At 42.8% G+C, this 17,044-nt stretch overlaps 1 protein-coding gene across 2 annotated transcripts in view; it reads right to left on the minus strand.

Annotated features, from left to right (window-relative positions):
• Positions 1 to 16,307, minus strand: part of rcc1 (regulator of chromosome condensation 1) — a 47,316-nt gene extending 31,009 nt beyond the window's left edge. The window contains exons 1-9 of one of the 2 annotated variants that reach the window (XM_084471218.1): positions 16,223 to 16,307; positions 15,403 to 15,494; positions 15,119 to 15,306; positions 14,644 to 14,823; positions 14,104 to 14,200; positions 13,136 to 13,258; positions 12,559 to 12,699; positions 12,300 to 12,419; positions 11,016 to 11,168 (exon numbers count right to left, since the gene is read on the minus strand). In XM_084471218.1, coding sequence (XP_084327344.1) covers positions 11,016 to 11,168; positions 12,300 to 12,419; positions 12,559 to 12,699; positions 13,136 to 13,258; positions 14,104 to 14,200; positions 14,644 to 14,823; positions 15,119 to 15,306; positions 15,403 to 15,481 — 1,081 coding nt within the window. In that variant the 5' untranslated portion in view covers positions 15,482 to 15,494; positions 16,223 to 16,307. Of the gene's footprint in view, positions 1 to 11,015; positions 11,169 to 12,299; positions 12,420 to 12,558; positions 12,700 to 13,135; positions 13,259 to 14,103; positions 14,201 to 14,643; positions 14,824 to 15,118; positions 15,307 to 15,402; positions 15,495 to 16,162 lie in introns of both variants that reach the window. The other variant, XM_084471217.1, reaches the window with a different exon arrangement.
• Positions 16,308 to 17,044: the final 737 nt, after the last annotated feature.

The raw sequence follows: 17,044 nt of genomic DNA on the forward strand, positions 1-17,044 counted from the left end.
CCAATTTTGAAGCAGATCCGATAAATTCCCTAGGAGGAGTTCATTCAAATACAAGGCAAAAAAGTGAAAAAAATTCAAAATGGCCGCCAAAAGTGAAAATTAGAAATACAAATAGCCGACTTCCTGTGGGGTTTGGGGCATGGGTCCAAGAGGCTTTTCTGTAGGTATGGGCACATTGTACGTGAATACTGAGTTTCATACATATTGGTGAAACCTGGCGCAGGGGCTGCTTTTTAAAGTTCCTGTAGGGGGCGCTACAAAAAATAGAAACACGAATTTTGGTATGTGAGCTATCGGCACCAGTTTACACGTGTGCTGTGAATTTCATATTCATAACTATTACGGTGTCCGCAGAGTGATCGACCCTCCTCTGGCGGCCATGTTGTTTTTTAAATCGACTTAATTTTAATTGAGCAGTTAGAACTTTGGTACTTAACGGCCACTGAGTTGGTCCCGCTCAAATCAAACATTGCGTCTATGAACTGTGGCTATTTTAGTAACGGGCCACGCCCACTTCGATGCCACGCCCCATTTGAAATTTTTTTGACTTATTCTTGTTCAGAATTTGATTATGAACAACTTTAGTAGAGAGGTCCAACACCATAGGAGTCCAATTAATGTAGATATGTGCAATTTACTATTTTTGGGGTGAAAAACACACCCCTTTTTGAACTCAATGGCTCATGGGTACTTTGAAATTTATCCTACAGACTAATCCTTATGTCAGATTGAAGATAATGGGCCATAGATGATATGTGCCAAAGGATTTTTGTCAAAGTCGAAAAACCTGGGATCCTTGGGGAATTTACTGTTTTTAACTAAATTCAAAATGGCGGGAAATCTGGCTACCGGAAGTGCTAAGTTAGTATCTGCAAATTTGTTCATTATGAGGATTTGCATATGTGTGCAAAGTTTCATGAGTTTAGGTCCAACCGGTGACGAGTTATGCTTGTGCAAACGTTGAAATTTTGGCATAGTTGGTATAGCGCCACCTAGGGGCGAATGTGAATTTGAGGGCTAGAATATCAAATTTTTCACCAGTCCCACAAAATGTGCCAAATAAAAATGAGTTTTCGAATATGTGCAGGGGGGGAAAAATGCAGTCGAAGATGAGGTAAAATAATAAGAAGAAGAATAAACATGAGGATTTCAATAGGGTCCTTGCCAAGTTTGGCTCGGTCCCTAATAAAACTGCGCGCAGTGATGAACGGGACCTCGCGCCGGCTTGCAGCCGCCACTACGAGGTCCCGTTCATCACTGCGCGCAGTTTTAAAAAAAAATCGCGCCGGCTTGCGGCCGCGTAACGTGCCGTCGTAACATGTGTGCTGGCAAGATGTGCACATGTTAGGACCGCACGTGACGCAGCCGCAAGCCGGCACGAGGTCCCGTTCATCACTGCGCTCAGTTTTAAAAAAGCGCAGTTTTAAAAAAAATTCGCAAATTTATGTAATCTGTAGAAGCAGAGGTGCCCTGTGGTGTCCTACTGATTGTTTTGACATTAACATGTAAGACCACATTTAACTGAATTACATGTTGTAACAACTTTAACTAACATTATTAACCCTACATCAATGATCCGATAAATTCCCTAGGAGGAGTTAGTTGAAATACAAGGCGAAAAAGTGAAAGAATTCCATTCAAAATGGCCAACTTTGACGGCACGCCACGGACACGCCCTTCAACGTACAGTCACAAATAGCAGGATTTTTGTTCAGCACCACTTCATGACTGTACTGACCAATTTTGAAGCAGATCCGATAAATTCCCTAGGAGGAGTTCATTCAAATACAAGGCAAAAAAGTGAAAAAAATTCAAAATGGCCGCCAAAAGTGAAAATTAGAAATGCAAATAGCCGACTTCCTGTGGGGTTTGGGGCATGGGTCCAAGAGGCTTTTCTGTAGGTATGGGCACATTGTACGTGAATACTGAGTTTCATACATATTGGTGAAACGTGGCGCAGGGGCTGCTTTTTAAAGTTCCTGTAGGGGGCGCTACAAAAAATAGAAACACGAATTTTGGTATGTGAGCTATCGGCACCAGTTTACACGTGTGCCGTGAATTTCATATTCATAACTATTACGGTCTCCGCACAGTGATTTTGAGGCTCTGGCGGCCATGTTGTTTTTTAAATCGACTTAATTTTTGGTGAGCAGTTAGAACTTTGGTACCTAACGGCCACTAAGTCGGTCCTGCTGAAATCAAACATTGCGTCTATGAACTGTGGCGATTTTAGTGTCAGGCCACGCCCACTTCGATGCCACGCCCCATTTGAAAATATGTTTACTTTATCTTGTTCAGAATTTGATTCTGAACAACTTTTGTATTGGGGCCAACATCATAGGCGTCCAACTTGACGTTGATATGAGCAATTAACTATTTTCGAGGTTTCAACCACACCCCTTTTAGAACTCATTGGTGCTCTAAACTTTATTGTACAGACTAATCCTTAAGTAAGATTGAAGATAATGGGCCATATATGATATGTGCCAAAGGATTTTGGTCAAAGTCGAAAAACCTGGGATCCTTGGGGAATTTACTGTTTTTAACTAAATTCAAAATGGCGGAAAATATGGCTACCGGAAGTGTTCAGTTTAAGAGACTTTTTTGTTCATCATGAGGATATGCATGTGTGTGCAAAGTTTCATGAGTGTAGGTCAAACCGGTGGCGAGATATGCTTGTGCAAAGTTTGCACTTTTGAACAGTTGCTATAGCGCCACCTAGGGGCGAATGTGAATTTGAGGGCTAGAATATCAAATTTTTCACCAGTCCCCACAATTGCACCAAAAAAATTTGAGTTTTAGAATATGTGCAGGGGGGGAAAAATGCAGTCGAACTCGTGGAAAATAATAATAATAATAATAATCACGAGGGTTTCAATAGGGTCCTTGCCATGTTTGGCTCGGTCCCTAATAATAATAATCATGAGGGTTTCAATAGGGTCCTTGCCAAGTTTGGCTCGGTCCCTAATTAAAACTGCGCGCAGTGATGAACGGGACCTCGCGCCGGCTTGCAGCCGCCACTACGAGGTCCCGTTCATCACTGCGCGCAGTTTTAAAAAAAAATCGCGCCGGCTTGCGGCCGCGTCACGTGCCGTCGTAACATGTGTGCTGGCAAGATGTGCACATGTTAGGACCGCACGTGACGCAGCCGCAAGCCGGCACGAGGTCCCGTTCATCACTGCGCGCAGTTTTAAAAAAGCGCAGTTTTAAAAAAAATTCGCAAATTTATGTAATCTGTAGAAGCAGAGGTGCCCTGTGGTGTCCTACTGATTGTTTTGACATTAACATGTAAGAGCACATTTAACTGAATTACATGTTGTAACAACTTTAACTAACATTATTAACCCTACATCAATGATCCGATAAATTCCCTAGGAGGAGTTAGTTGAAATACAAGGTGAAAAAGTGAAAGAATTCCATTCAAAATGGCCAACTTTGACGGCACGCCACGGACACGCCCTTCAACGTACAGTCACAAATAGCAGGATTTTGGTTCAGCACCACTTCATGACTGTACTGACCAATTTTGAAGCAGATCCGATAAATTCCCTAGGAGGAGTTCATTCAAATACAAGGCAAAAAAGTGAAAAAAATTCAAAATGGCCGCCAAAAGTGAAAATTAGAAATGCAAATAGCCGACTTCCTGTGGGGTTTGGGGCATGGGTCCAAGAGGCTTTTCTGTAGGTATGGGCACATTGTATGTGAATACTGAGTTTCATACATATTGGTGAAACGTGGCGCAGGGGCTGCTTTTTAAAGTTCCTGTAGGGGGCGCTACAAAAAATAGAAACACGAATTTTGGTATGTGAGCTATCGGCACCAGTTTACACGTGTGCTGTGAATTTCATATTCATAACTATTACGGTCTCCGCACAGTGATTTTGAGGCTCTGGCGGCCATGTTGTTTTTTAAATCGACTTAATTTTTGGTGAGCAGTTAGAACTTTGGTACCTAACGGCCACTAAGTCGGTCCTGCTGAAATCAAACATTGCGTCTATGAACTGTGGCGATTTTAGTGTCAGGCCACGCCCACTTCGATGCCACGCCCCATTTGAAAATATGTTGACTTTATCTTGTTCAGAATTTGATTCTGAACAACTTTTGTATTGGGGCCAACATCATAGGCGTCCAACTTGACGTTGATATGAGCAATTAACTATTTTCGAGGTTTCAACCACACCCCTTTTAGAACTCATTGGTGCTCTAAACTTTATTGTACAGACTAATCCTTAAGTCAGATTGAAGATAATGGGCCATCTATGATATGTGCCAAAGGATTTTGGTCAAAGTGGAAAAACCTGGGATCCTTGGGGAATTTACTGTTTTTAACTAAATTCAAAATGGCGGAAAATATGGCTACCGGAAGTGTTCAGTTCAAGAGACTTTTTTGTTCATCATGAGGATATGCATGTGTGTGCAAAGTTTCATGAGTGTAGGTCAAACCGGTGGCGAGATATGCTTGTGCAAAGTTTGCACTTTTGAACAGTTGCTATAGCGCCACCTAGGGGCGAATGTGAATTTGAGGGCTAGAATATCAAATTTTTCACCAGTCCCCACAATTGCACCAAAAAAATTTGAGTTTTAGAATATGTGCAGGGGGGGAAAAATGCAGTCGAAGTCGTGGAAAATAATAATAATAATTAAAACTGCGCGCAGTGATGAACGGGACCTCGTAACATGTGCGCTTTTTTAAAACTGCGCGCAGTGATGAACGGGACCTCGTAACATGTGCGCTTTTTTAAAACTGCGCGCAGTGATGAACGGGACCTCGTAACATGTGCGCTTTTTTAAAACTGCGCGCAGTGATGAACGGGACCTCGTAACATGTGCGCTTTTTTAAAACTGCGCGCAGTGATGAACGGGACCTCGTAACATGTGCGCTGCCACGAGGTCCCGTTCATCACTGCGCGCAGTTTTAATTTTAATTTTTAGCTAACTTATGTAATTTTAACTTTTTGCGAACTTATGTAATCTGTAGAAGCAGATGAGATTGATTCCCTAGGAGGAGTTTGTTGAAATACAAGGCGAAAAAGTGAAAAAATTCCATGAAAAACAGCCAAATTTGAAGGCACGCCACGGACACGCCCTTCAACGTACAGTCACAAATAACACGGCGTTGGTTGAGCCCCATTTTTTGACTGTACTGACCAATTGTGAAGCAGATCTGATAAATTCCCTAGGAGGAGTTCGTTCAAATACAAGGCTAAAAAAGCGAAAATAAGAGCACGGAATTCAAAACGGCCAACTTTGTAGGCACGCCACGGACACGCCCTTCAACGTACAGTCACAAATAACACGGCGTTGGTTGAGCCCCATTTTCTGACTGTACTGACCAATTGTGAAGCAGGTCCGATAAATTCCCTAGGAGGAGTTCGTTCAAATACAAGGCGAAAAAGCGAAATTTGTTGGTAAAAGTGCAAATTAAAAAAGAAAACAGCCGACTTCCGGTGGGTTTTGGGGCATGGGTCCAAGAGGCTTTTCTGTAGGTATTGTCATGTTGTACGTGCCTACCGAGTTTCATACATATTGGTGAAACGTGGCGCAGGGGCTGCTCTTTAAAGTTCCTGTAGGGGGCGCTACAAACATGACAACCACGATTTTTGGTATGTGAGGTACAGGCAACAGTCTACACGTGTCCTGTGAATTTCATATTCATAACTATTACAGTCTCTGCAGAGTGATTTACCCTCCTCTGGCGGCCATGTTGTTTTTCCAATCGACGTAATTTGATTTGAGCAGTTAGAACTTTGGTCCCCAAAGGCCACTGAGTTGGTCCCGCTCAAATCAAACATTGCGTCTATGAACTGTGGCTATTTTAGTAACAGGCCACGCCCATTTTGAAGCCACGCCCCATATATATTTTTTTTTACTCTATCTTGTTCAGAATTTGATTCTGAACAACTTTTGTATCTGGGTCAACATCATAGGAGTGAAGGTTGATGTTGATATGAGCAATTAACTTTTGAGTAATTTTTAACCACACCCATTTTAGAACTGAAAGGCTCATGGGAGCTTTAAACTTTATTGTACAGACTAATCCTTATGTCAGATTGAAGATAATGGGCCATAGATGATATGTGGCAAAGGATTTTTGTCAAAGTCGAAAAACCTGGGATCCTTGGGGAATTTGGTGTTTTTAACATAATTCAAAATGGCGGAAAATCTGGCAACCCGGAAATTTTCAGTTCAAGAGACTTTTTTGTTCACCATGAGGATTTGCATGTGTGTGCAAAGTTTCATGAGTGTAGGTCAAACTGGTGGCGCGTGCTGCTTGTGCAAAGTTTGCACTTTTGAACAGTTGGTATAGCGCCACCTTGGGGCCAATGTGAATTTGACGGCTAGAATATCAAATTTTTCACCAGTCCCCACAAATGTGCCAAATAAAAATGACTTTTCGTATATGTTCAGGGGGGGGAAAATGCAGTCAAACTTATGAAAAATAAGAATAAGAATTAAAACTGCGCTTTTTTAAAACTGCGCGCAGTGATGAACGGGACCTCGCGCCGGCTTGCGGCCGCGTCACGTGCCGTCCTAACATGTGTGCTGGCAAGATGTGCACATGTTAGGACCGCACGTGACGCAGCCGCAAGCCGGTAAGAGGTCCCGTTCATCACTGCGCACAGTTTTAAAAAAGCGCAGTTTTAAAAAAAATTCGCGCCGGCTTGCGGCCGCGTCACGTGCCGTCGTAACATGTGTGCTGGCAAGATGTGCACATGTTAGGACCGCACGTGACGCAGCCGCAAGCCGGCACGAGGTCCCGTTCATCACTGCGCGCAGTTTTAAAAAAGCAAAAAAATTCGCGAATTGAATTGAATTCCCTAGGAGGAGTTAGTTGAAATACAAGGCGAAAAAGTGAAAGAATTCCATTCAAAATGGCCAACTTTGACAGCACGCCACGGCCATGCCCTTCAATGTACAGTCACAAATAACACGGCGTTGGTTGAGCACCATGTTTTGACTGTACTGACTAATTGTGAAGCAGATCCGATAAATACCCTAGGAGGAGTTTGTTCAAATACAAGGGGAAAAAAGCGAAAATAAGACCACGGAATTCAAAACGGCCAACTTTGACGGCACGCCACGGCCACGCCCTTCAACGTACAATCACAAATAGCACGATTTTGGTTCAGCACCACTTCATGACTGTACTGACCAATTGTGAAGCAGATCCGATAAATTCCCTAGGAGGAGTTCGTTCAAATACAAGGGGAAAAAGTGAAATTCCATTCAAAATGGCCAACTTTGACATCACGCCACGGACACGCCCTTCAACGTACAGTCCCAAATAGCACGATTTTGGTTCAGCACCACTTCATGACTGTACTGACCATTTTGGAAGCAGATCCGATAAATTCCCTAGGAGGAGTTAGTTCAAATACAAGGCGACGGAATTCAAAAATGGCCAACTTTGACGGCATGCCACGGACACGCCCTTCAACGTACAGTCACAAATAGCACGATTTTGGTTTAGCACCACTTCATGACTGTACTGACCAATTTTGAAGCAGATCCGATAAATTCCCTAGGAGGAGTTCATTCAAATACAAGGCAAAAAAGTGAAAAAAATTCAAAATGGCCGCCGAGAGTGAAAATTAAAAAATTTAAATTTCCGACTTCCGGTGGGGTTTGGAGCATGGGTCCAAGAGGCTTTTCTGTAGGTCATGGGACCTTATACGTGGCTACCGATTTTCATACATATTGGTGAAACGTGGCGCAGGGGCTGCTTTTTAAAGTTCCTGTAGGGGGCGCTACACACATGAGAAACACGAATTTTGGTATGTGAGCTAGAGGCACCAGTTTACACGTGTCCTGTGAATTTCATATTCATAACTATTACGGTCTCCGCACAGTGATTTACCCTGACACCAGAGCCTGTGGCGGCCATGTTGTTTTTTCAATCGACTTAATTTTAATTGAGCAGTTAGAACTTTGGTACCTAACGGCCACTGAGTGGGTCCCGCGCAAATCAAACATTGCGTCTATGAACTGTGGCGATTTTAGTGTCAGGCCACGCCCATTTCGATGCCAAGCCCCATTTGAAAATATGTTGACTTTATCTTGTTCAGAATTTGATTCTGAACAACTTTTGTATTGGGGCCAACATCATAGGCGTCCAACTTGACGTTGATATGAGCAATTAACTATTTTCGAGGTTTCAACCACACCCCTTTTAGAACTCATTGGTGCTCTAAACTTTATTGTAAAGACTAATCCTTAAGTCAGATTGAAGATAATGGGCCATATATGATATGTGCCAAAGTATTTTTGTCAAAGTCGAAAAACCTGAGATCCTTGGGGAATTTACTGTTTTTAACTAAATTCAAAATGGCGGAAAATTTGGCTACCGGAAGTGTTCAGTTCAAGAGACTTTTTTGTTCATCATGAGGATATGCATGTGTGTGCAAAGTTTCATGAGTGTAGGCCAAACCGGTGACGCGTGCTGCTTGTGCAAAGTTTGCACTTTTGAACAGTTGCTATAGCGCCACCTAGGGGCGAATGTGAATTTGAGGGCTAGAATATCAAATTTTTCACCAGTCCCCACAAATGTGCCAAATAAAAATGAGTTTTCGAATATGTGCAGGGGGGGAAAAATGCAGTCAAAGTTCTGGAAAATAATAAGAAGAAGAAACACGAGGGTTTCAATAGGGTCCTTGCCATGTTTGGCTCGGTCCCTAATAATAATCAGACCAAAAACAATAGGGACCTTGCCAGTTTGGCTCGGTCCCTAATAATCACGAGGGTTTCAATAGGGTCCTTGCCAAGTTTGGCTCGGTCCCTAATAATCATGAGGGTTTCAATAGGGACCTTGCCATGTTTGGCTCGGTCCCTAATAATCATGAGGATTTCAATAGGGTCCTTGCCATGTTTGGCTCGGTCCCTAATTAAAACTGCGCGCAGTGATGAACGGGACCTCGTACCGGCTTGCGGCCACGTCACGTGCCATCGTAACATGTGCGCTGACAAGTGCGCACATGTTAGGACCGCACGTGACGCGGCCGCAAGCCGGTACGAGGTCCCGTTCATCACTGCGCGCAGTTTTAAAGTATTTCGCGAATTTATGTAATTGCCAGTTTTGCCTCGGTCCCTAACAAGATGTCGGAGCACTGTGCAGCTGTGTATTGTGTGTATGTACTGTGTATCAGTGGCGTTACTACGCTGTTTTAAAAACAATTCAACTTTCCGATGGTCCTTGAACGCCCCCCGTTTATCTAATCTGTAGAAGCAGATGAGATAAATTCCCTAGGAGTTTGTTCGTTCAAATACAAGACCACAGAATTATTCAAAACGGCCAACTTTGACGGCACGCCACGGACACGCCCTTTTACGTACAGTCACAAATAGCACGGCGTTCATTCAGCAACATTATTCAAGTGTACTGACCAATTTTGAAGCAGATCCGATAAATTCCCTAGGAGGAGTTCATTAAAATACAAGGCGAAAAAGACCCAAAATGGCCAACTTTGACGGCACGCCACGGACACGCCCTTCAACGTACAGTCACAAATAGCACAGCATTTATTCAGCACCATTTCATGACTGTACTGACCAATTTGGAAGCAGATCCGATAAATCCTCTAGGAGGAGTTCGTTCAAATACAAGGCGAAAAAGTGAAATTCCATTCAAAATGGCCAACTTTGACATCACGCCACAAACACGCCCTTCAACGTACAGTCACAAATAGCACAGCGTTTATTCAGCACCATTTCATGACTGTACTGACCAATTTGGAAGCAGATCCGATAAATTCCCTAGGAGGAGTTCGTTCAAATACAAAGCAAAAAATGTTAAATGGCCACCGAGAGCGAAAATTAAAAATTAAAATAGCCGACTTCCTGTGGGTTTTGGGGCATGGGTCCAAGAGGCGTCTACCGAGTTTCATACACATTGGTGAAACATGGCGCAGGGGCTGCTTTTTAAAGTTCCTGTAGGGGGCGCTACAAATATGACACACGATTTTTGGTATGTGAGCTACAGGCACCAGTCTACACGTGTCCTGTGAATTTCATATTCATAACTATTACGGTCTCCGCAGAGTGTAAATTAGTTCAAATTTGATGATTTTTAGCCTCTGGCGGCCATTTTGTTTGGTCGATCAACTTAATTTTACTTGAGGAGTTGGAACTTTGGACCCCAATAGCCACTGTGTCAGTCGCGCTCAGATCAAACATTGCGTCTATGAACTGTAGTGATTTAAGTTACAGGCCAAGCCCATTTCGATGCCACTCCCCATTTGAAAATATGCTGGGTTTATCGTGTTCAGAATTTGATTCTGAACAAGTTTTGTATTGGGGTCAACATCATAGGAGTCCAACTTGATGTTGACATGAGCAATTAACTATTTTCGCAGTTTAAACCACACCCGTTTTAGAACTCAATGGCTCATGGGTGCTCTAAACTTTATTCTACAGACTAATATTTTTGTCAGATTGATGATAATGGGCCATAGATGATATGGGTTAAAGGATTTTTGTCAAAGTCCAAAAACCTGGCAATTTACAGTTTTTAACATAATTCAAAATGGCGGAAAGTCTGACCACCCGGAAGTGGTATGTTCTTGAGGCATATTTGTTCAGCATGTGGATATGCATGTGTGTGCAAAGTTTCATGAGTGTAGGTCAAACCGGTTGCGAGTTATGCTTGTGCAAAGTTTGCATTTTTGGGCAGTTGGTATAGCGCCACCTTTGGGCCAATCAGTGTAATATTTGCTGTCTGCTAGTTGTGCAAAGTTTGCATTTTTGGGCAGTTGGTATAGCGCCACCTTTGGGCCAATCAGTGTAATATTTGCTGTCTGCTAGTTTTGGGTCAACCTCTACGCGTCCAGTAAGTTTTGTAAAAAGCGTGCCATCGGTGTAGGCTGTGTAAGTCAAACGCGTCAGAATAATAATAAAACCAAGAATTACAAGAGGTTCCTTGCAGGTTCCCTGCTCGGTCCCTAACTACCAGTGACCCCATAGCCAATGGAACCATAAGAGGGAGAGGCGGTTCTCAGGTGTATTTGCATAGTCTCTCTCACCCTCTTTAGTGATAGCATAGCTGACGGACGCCCCGCACGCCACCCTGGTGGACGGGCCCAGGCCCGGCACCGGAGTGGGCTCACTCTTCTCCTCCGCCCCCTGGCCCAGTCCCAGGCGGCCATACTCTGCCCGGCCCAGACTGTATACACACCCTGGAATATAACACACCGCATTAGGACAACACACACACAAATAATGAAAGTCAAAACACACACAGAAGGAACAACATAGACATAAACTATTCAGATTCACGCCTGAGGACAAATTACATATTTTAAAGAAATCCACCAGACTTGTCAATGCTGATAGGAAAAACCAGACTCAAACGGTTTCCTCGTGTATAGCCACTAGCAAAGATCATTACTTCAACCCCAAGTGCTCTGGCTAAGTGTTAAAGCACTTGACTAATTAGACTATTAAACATTTAACTAATGAGGCACTTTTGTTTTAATGACATATTCTAAAACACTCCATCAAGTTATATACAATTCCATCAAGCCAAATGTTCAGTACTCTGGAAGTGTGTACTACGGCAGTACTCTGGAAGTGTGTTCACTACGCAGTACTCTGGAAGTGTGTTCACTACGGCAGTACTCTTAAGTGTGTTCACTACGGCAGTACTCTTAAGTGTGTTCACTACGGCAGTACTCTTAAGTGTGTTCACTACGGCAGTACTCTTAAGTGTGTTCACTACGGCAGTACTCTTAAGTGTGTTCACTACGGCAGTACTCTTAAGTGTGTTCACTACGGCAGTACTCTTAAGTGTGTTCACTACGGCAGTACTCTGTGGAAGTGTGTTCACTACGGCAGTACTCTGAAGTGTGTTCACTACGGCAGTACTCTGTGTTCACTACAGCAGTACTCTGTGTGTTCACTATGGCAGTACTCTGTGGAAGTGTGTTCACTACGGCAGTACTCTGAAGTGTGTTCACTACGGTAGTACTCTGAAGTGCGTTCACTACGGCAGTATTTTGTGGAAGCTTGTTCACTACAACTCTTTAAAGGAGAAGCTGGGACTCATTAGTAGACCAAGCTTCCTATAACAACATATTATACATGGAAGGTGCTTCTAGTTCCTGGGGGGCAACTAAAAACTGTAACATCTCCATAATGTTCTCCATTTTGAATTTTTACACAATTACAATCATCTTTGAAAGGAGCTTACTTTGAAAGTAGTCTTACTGCAGACAGTGATGTTAGCATTATGACACCAGTCTAGGTGAGACCAGTTTCTATACAAGTTGGGCTTGGAGTGACAGTGCCATCTGGTGGTCCTAACGTACCTTCACCATCCAGGCAGAGTGTGTGGTGCTGGCCTCCGGAGAAATCCACCCAAGTAGTGACCGAGTTCTTAAAGCAGGCAAGTTTGACGGGAGAAAAACTTGTCTTGATACTTTTAGTGCCTGGATATACAAACACAAGAGGACTCAGTACAACCGTGTCTCAAATGGAATTAAATGTCTTCAGAGTCAGAAAACAAGGACATACATTTCATTGCTAAATATCAACAATAAATCGAATCTGGTGTTGTATCATACGCACCCAGCTGGTGATAGTTGGAAAGGCCGAACCCGTAGACGTTGCCTTCTTTAGACACAGCGAAGGTGAAGTAGGCTCCGCAGAACACATCCGTGAACTGGACCTTGCCTTTGACCTTTACTATCTGGGGTATGAGTAGGCGGGCTGTGGGTACAAGTGCACACATCATCCTGAAAATTAATACCAAGGTTCTCCCAATTGGGTCGCTCCTACTCAGCTGCGGCGACACACACTCACCCTTTTCTGGCGATTTGGCGATTTTTTATCTTGTGTTTTTTATCTGTGTGCAATGAGTATCAGCAATCCACTGACATCGTCCACACAGCAATAATGTGTGATAATATGTAGTGAATTTAACCGTTTGATTATTGAAAGAGAAAATAATGATGAGTCACTTAATATCAGTGTTGCCTACTATTCCATGGCGGTGCTTTGCTCTGAAGAGCTGCTCAGATGCACAGTACCACTGTTGGATTCTTTGAATGTCTTGTGGTCAGAAGACATCATTATAAGGACACTTCTTTGCTCCATTAACCATCTCTTCATGCGTTGTGGGCAGCGTGCAGAGTGCCAGACTTACAGAGTCCCTTCCTGCCTCCTCTGTCGGCGAACAGCTCTGGAACCCTCCCCAGCTGACCCTGCTCCCCACAGCCTGACGTGTAGAGATCCCCGGCCATGGTGAGCATCACAAGGTGGTCATTACCTGGGATCACAAGACAACATGTAAGCCTCTTGTCCAATTATAAACCATGGGTCATTGGGTCACCATGGGTCATATGGGTCACTATAACGGTCTGCTAATCATCTCCTTTTATATGAATTATATAGGAAATATGATTTTTTTTACAAATTCAATTGGAGATTAGGAATATGCTATGAATGTAAAAGCAACAAGAGGGCTTTTCCCTAGCTATATAGGTAACCAACAAGCCAAATGTACTACCAAAGCCCTCGTCTCCCCCCCTTCCTGAACAGCAAGTACAACATGTGTACAAGTTTGTGAACACATGTTGATATATTTATGTAGCCTCTTTGTAATATATGTATGCTTCGTCTTCTGTCATGCTTGATACTGTCATTTGTGGCCATGTTTCATGTTTAGGGTTAGGTTTTATCCATGCTTTATGTCTCACATGTATGTTTGTCTATTGATGCTATATGTCTTATATGTATGTATACGACCTCCTTTCCATAAATGAGCTGCCCAGGGATGCAAAAACAATTTCAGCCCAAACTGACAAATAAAGTTGTAGCGTATCATAACACAGAGTTCTTATTTTGAGGAAAGGAGAGAGGAGGAGTTTTGACATGAAATATTTTTGTTGACGCTGTTGTGACAGTTATTTGATTTAGCAGGGTCTGTTGATCACTCACCGCTGCTCAGTCGATTATGAAGATAATCGTTATAATCTGCACAGCCCCAGTATCTAGGCCCTCAACAAGTAGATGCTGATTTGCCAACATGTACAATGACTGAAGATACGAGATTAAGGATGTTTCCTAATCCCTTAACAACAGAAACAGTTCTGCATTATTTTGGAGTCTCACCCGACACGATTTTCATGACTGGCTTAAGCATTGGGATCTTGATGGGGAAGCAGCACTTCTTCATGGGCTCAAGGAGACCAATCACCCCGTTATTATCCTGCAATAAGACCAGCAGAAGGGTTGATTGTTAGGACATTTGATTACATTCCAAATCAAGATTTGAATCTGCAGTTTAATCAGCAATGTAGTCGATAGTAGACATTCATAAGGCACTGTAGGTCCAGATTTAAGATTTAGAATTTGAGTGTTTGTTTGAAATGGCATAGCCATCTGTCAGTTATTGGCAAGTGAAATGCTCTGTGAGATTATCCGTTTCAAGTTGACCATTGTTTGATTTAAGACCACCACTGGCACATGTCTAATCAATCAGGGCATCTCTTCCAATGACAGAGAAACATAGGGAGGGAGCAGAGTGGGCGTGGACTTTAGGGTTATTTTAAGTTTCAACAACCCAAAGTTGTCGAGCTTCTTCTCTGCTCTCCTCTCTCCTTCCAACTTTGAGAACTTCCCACCGCCATCCTTCCACATGTCCCCACTCACCCTGAAGCAACCCCAGAGGTGCACCATTCCGTCGTCAGTCAGGGCCGCGGTGTGGCTGTCCCCAGCAGACACTTGGACCACCTTGCCCTCCAGCACCACCTTCCCCGGGACCATCTCCGACCCCTCTTCTGTGGTCTCCCGGCCCAGGGCACCTTCGTCGTTACAACCAAACGTGTAGACCTATGGAACCACATCGCTCACTCCTTACTTCTGTACATACACAGGCCATCAGCGGTTCCCTGTATACAGAAATCCCTTTCATTTTCAAACTCTTATTTTTATTCAATGGTTCGCCTTTTCGGAATGTGTGTTCTTATATAATTTCCCCCTATAAAAATTGTAATTCAAAGATTATTGAAAAAACATGATTTGTTTATTCTGGACAGAAAATGTCCAGAATATAATTTGGTATACTGCTTCAATCAAACAAAATATACAAAGAAGACTCCTTTAGAATGATGTTGCGTTTACATACACAGCCAGAGGCGCTGACACACACGGTGTGCATCCCTCCAGCTGCTACTTGCACAATATCTTCTGGGAGAGACACAGGAGCAGGCTTCTTCCTCTCCAGGATGTCTTCTCCGAGACCCAGCTGTCCCACGTCCCCCTGGCCCAGCACGAGCACGTGACCCATCTCTGTACCATGGCTCTGATGATGCACTAGACACATTGCAAACAAAAACAGACAGCCCCACCATTAGTATCAAACAGAAGTGATAGTGATTTAACCCAGGAGGGCAGATGTTTAGTAATTACCTTTCACTTTCTTTGGATCCTTCTCTTCGTCGGTTACAGTCCCCAACTTTCTCTTGCTTGGAGTCTTTGTAGAAGGCATGACGGCAACAGGACTAAATGCGAAATAAGATTAGATCATACTTTTATACTAGGAGTTTCCTACAATGGTTCAAATACTGAACACGAAAACAAGTTGAACAGATGTCTGCCAACAGTGGTGGAGCTCAACAGCTGCGGTTGCAACAGAGCCAAAGAGTTCATGACACGTCTAGGCAGCAAGGGTCAACCTTCTGACTCTTCTATAGGTCAGGTTAACACAACGAGACTTCCTTCACACACCTAACGGGTGGCTTACGATCTTCGAATTGTTCGCTTGCTTGGCATTGTTCTATGATACATACAAATGTGTATATATATATATATATATTGACAACCGTTTTTCCATAGCATTGGTGAGAGTCATTTGACCTGCGTCAACGGACGTAAGTTGCTAAAAACATAACGATGAAGTGGCATTCAGGATCTCAAATATCTAGCCAACCTGTTAATGAATGCCAATCGGCTATATTATCTGTATTATTGTATACACGTCCCAGCCCTCGGAACACAGGAAAATGATCCGACCGAAATGGTCTAATTTCCGATGATGTTCGTTTAAAGCTAAATGGGGGATAGAGCAACATGACATTGTAGCCCGCTAGCCAACATTAGCCCATTTGAAAATGAATGAAAACATTAAGCGAATTTCACGGATACGTTGAATAAATAAAGAATAACATACGCGTTTTCAATGGCTTTTATGTCCGGTATAGGTTAGAAGAAAGGTGATGTGTTGACTTACTGAAAGGCTAAAATAGTAATCGTTTTAAACGTGCAGTTGTGGCATGCAGTTCACCACTTTCACCGATAACACGCGCGTCTCCTTTACCCCCGGAAGTATTGCCGGAAGTCCTGCCTTCTAAAAGAGACAGGACGACTGACGTACATAGGTACCATAACATTACTTATGAACGATTGTCAGCATTAAGTAATAAGAAGCCAAATTGAAAAGCCTGTAAAAGGAACAACAACTTATAAGACTGTGTAACACGGACATTATGTTTGCATGAATGTCTCAACACTTAATGACCACTAGATGTTGCACTTATTTAACTGCTTAACGTCCATAGTACGTACACAGTACCCCAATTGCCCGGGAACCGGAGCCCCAACTAGCTGCTTGTTAGTTTATAGGGAAGACAATTTTACATCAAGGATTTGTACGATTTTTAATTAGATCATATTATGAATATTTACAACTAAGAAGAAAGTTATACAATTTCAATAATAATAAAAAAAGATTTACAGAAAAGGTACTCTTTATAGTTCCATCCTAGAGTTGCAGACATACACTATTTAGCGCTTAAAAAAATAACAAATAATACTTTTATATTTAAAATGTCATTTAAAATAATAGGAAGACAAGATAAACCTAAGCATCATTCAAAGATATCTGCCTGTACAACCCTGTTATCTACTGGCCATAGGACACAATCAGATGAAACTTTTTTTAATGGCGGTCCAAAAATGACTCCCTGTTAACCATTTATTTATTTTCAGATTTTACATATCCCTGATCCACACAGCACTTTGAAATATTCAGCAACATTTAGCATCCTCCTGT

Source organism: Micromesistius poutassou (assembly GCF_964030765.1).
Source record: "Micromesistius poutassou genome assembly, chromosome: 8".
In the NCBI taxonomy this organism is placed as follows: Eukaryota; Metazoa; Chordata; class Actinopteri; order Gadiformes; family Gadidae; genus Micromesistius; species Micromesistius poutassou.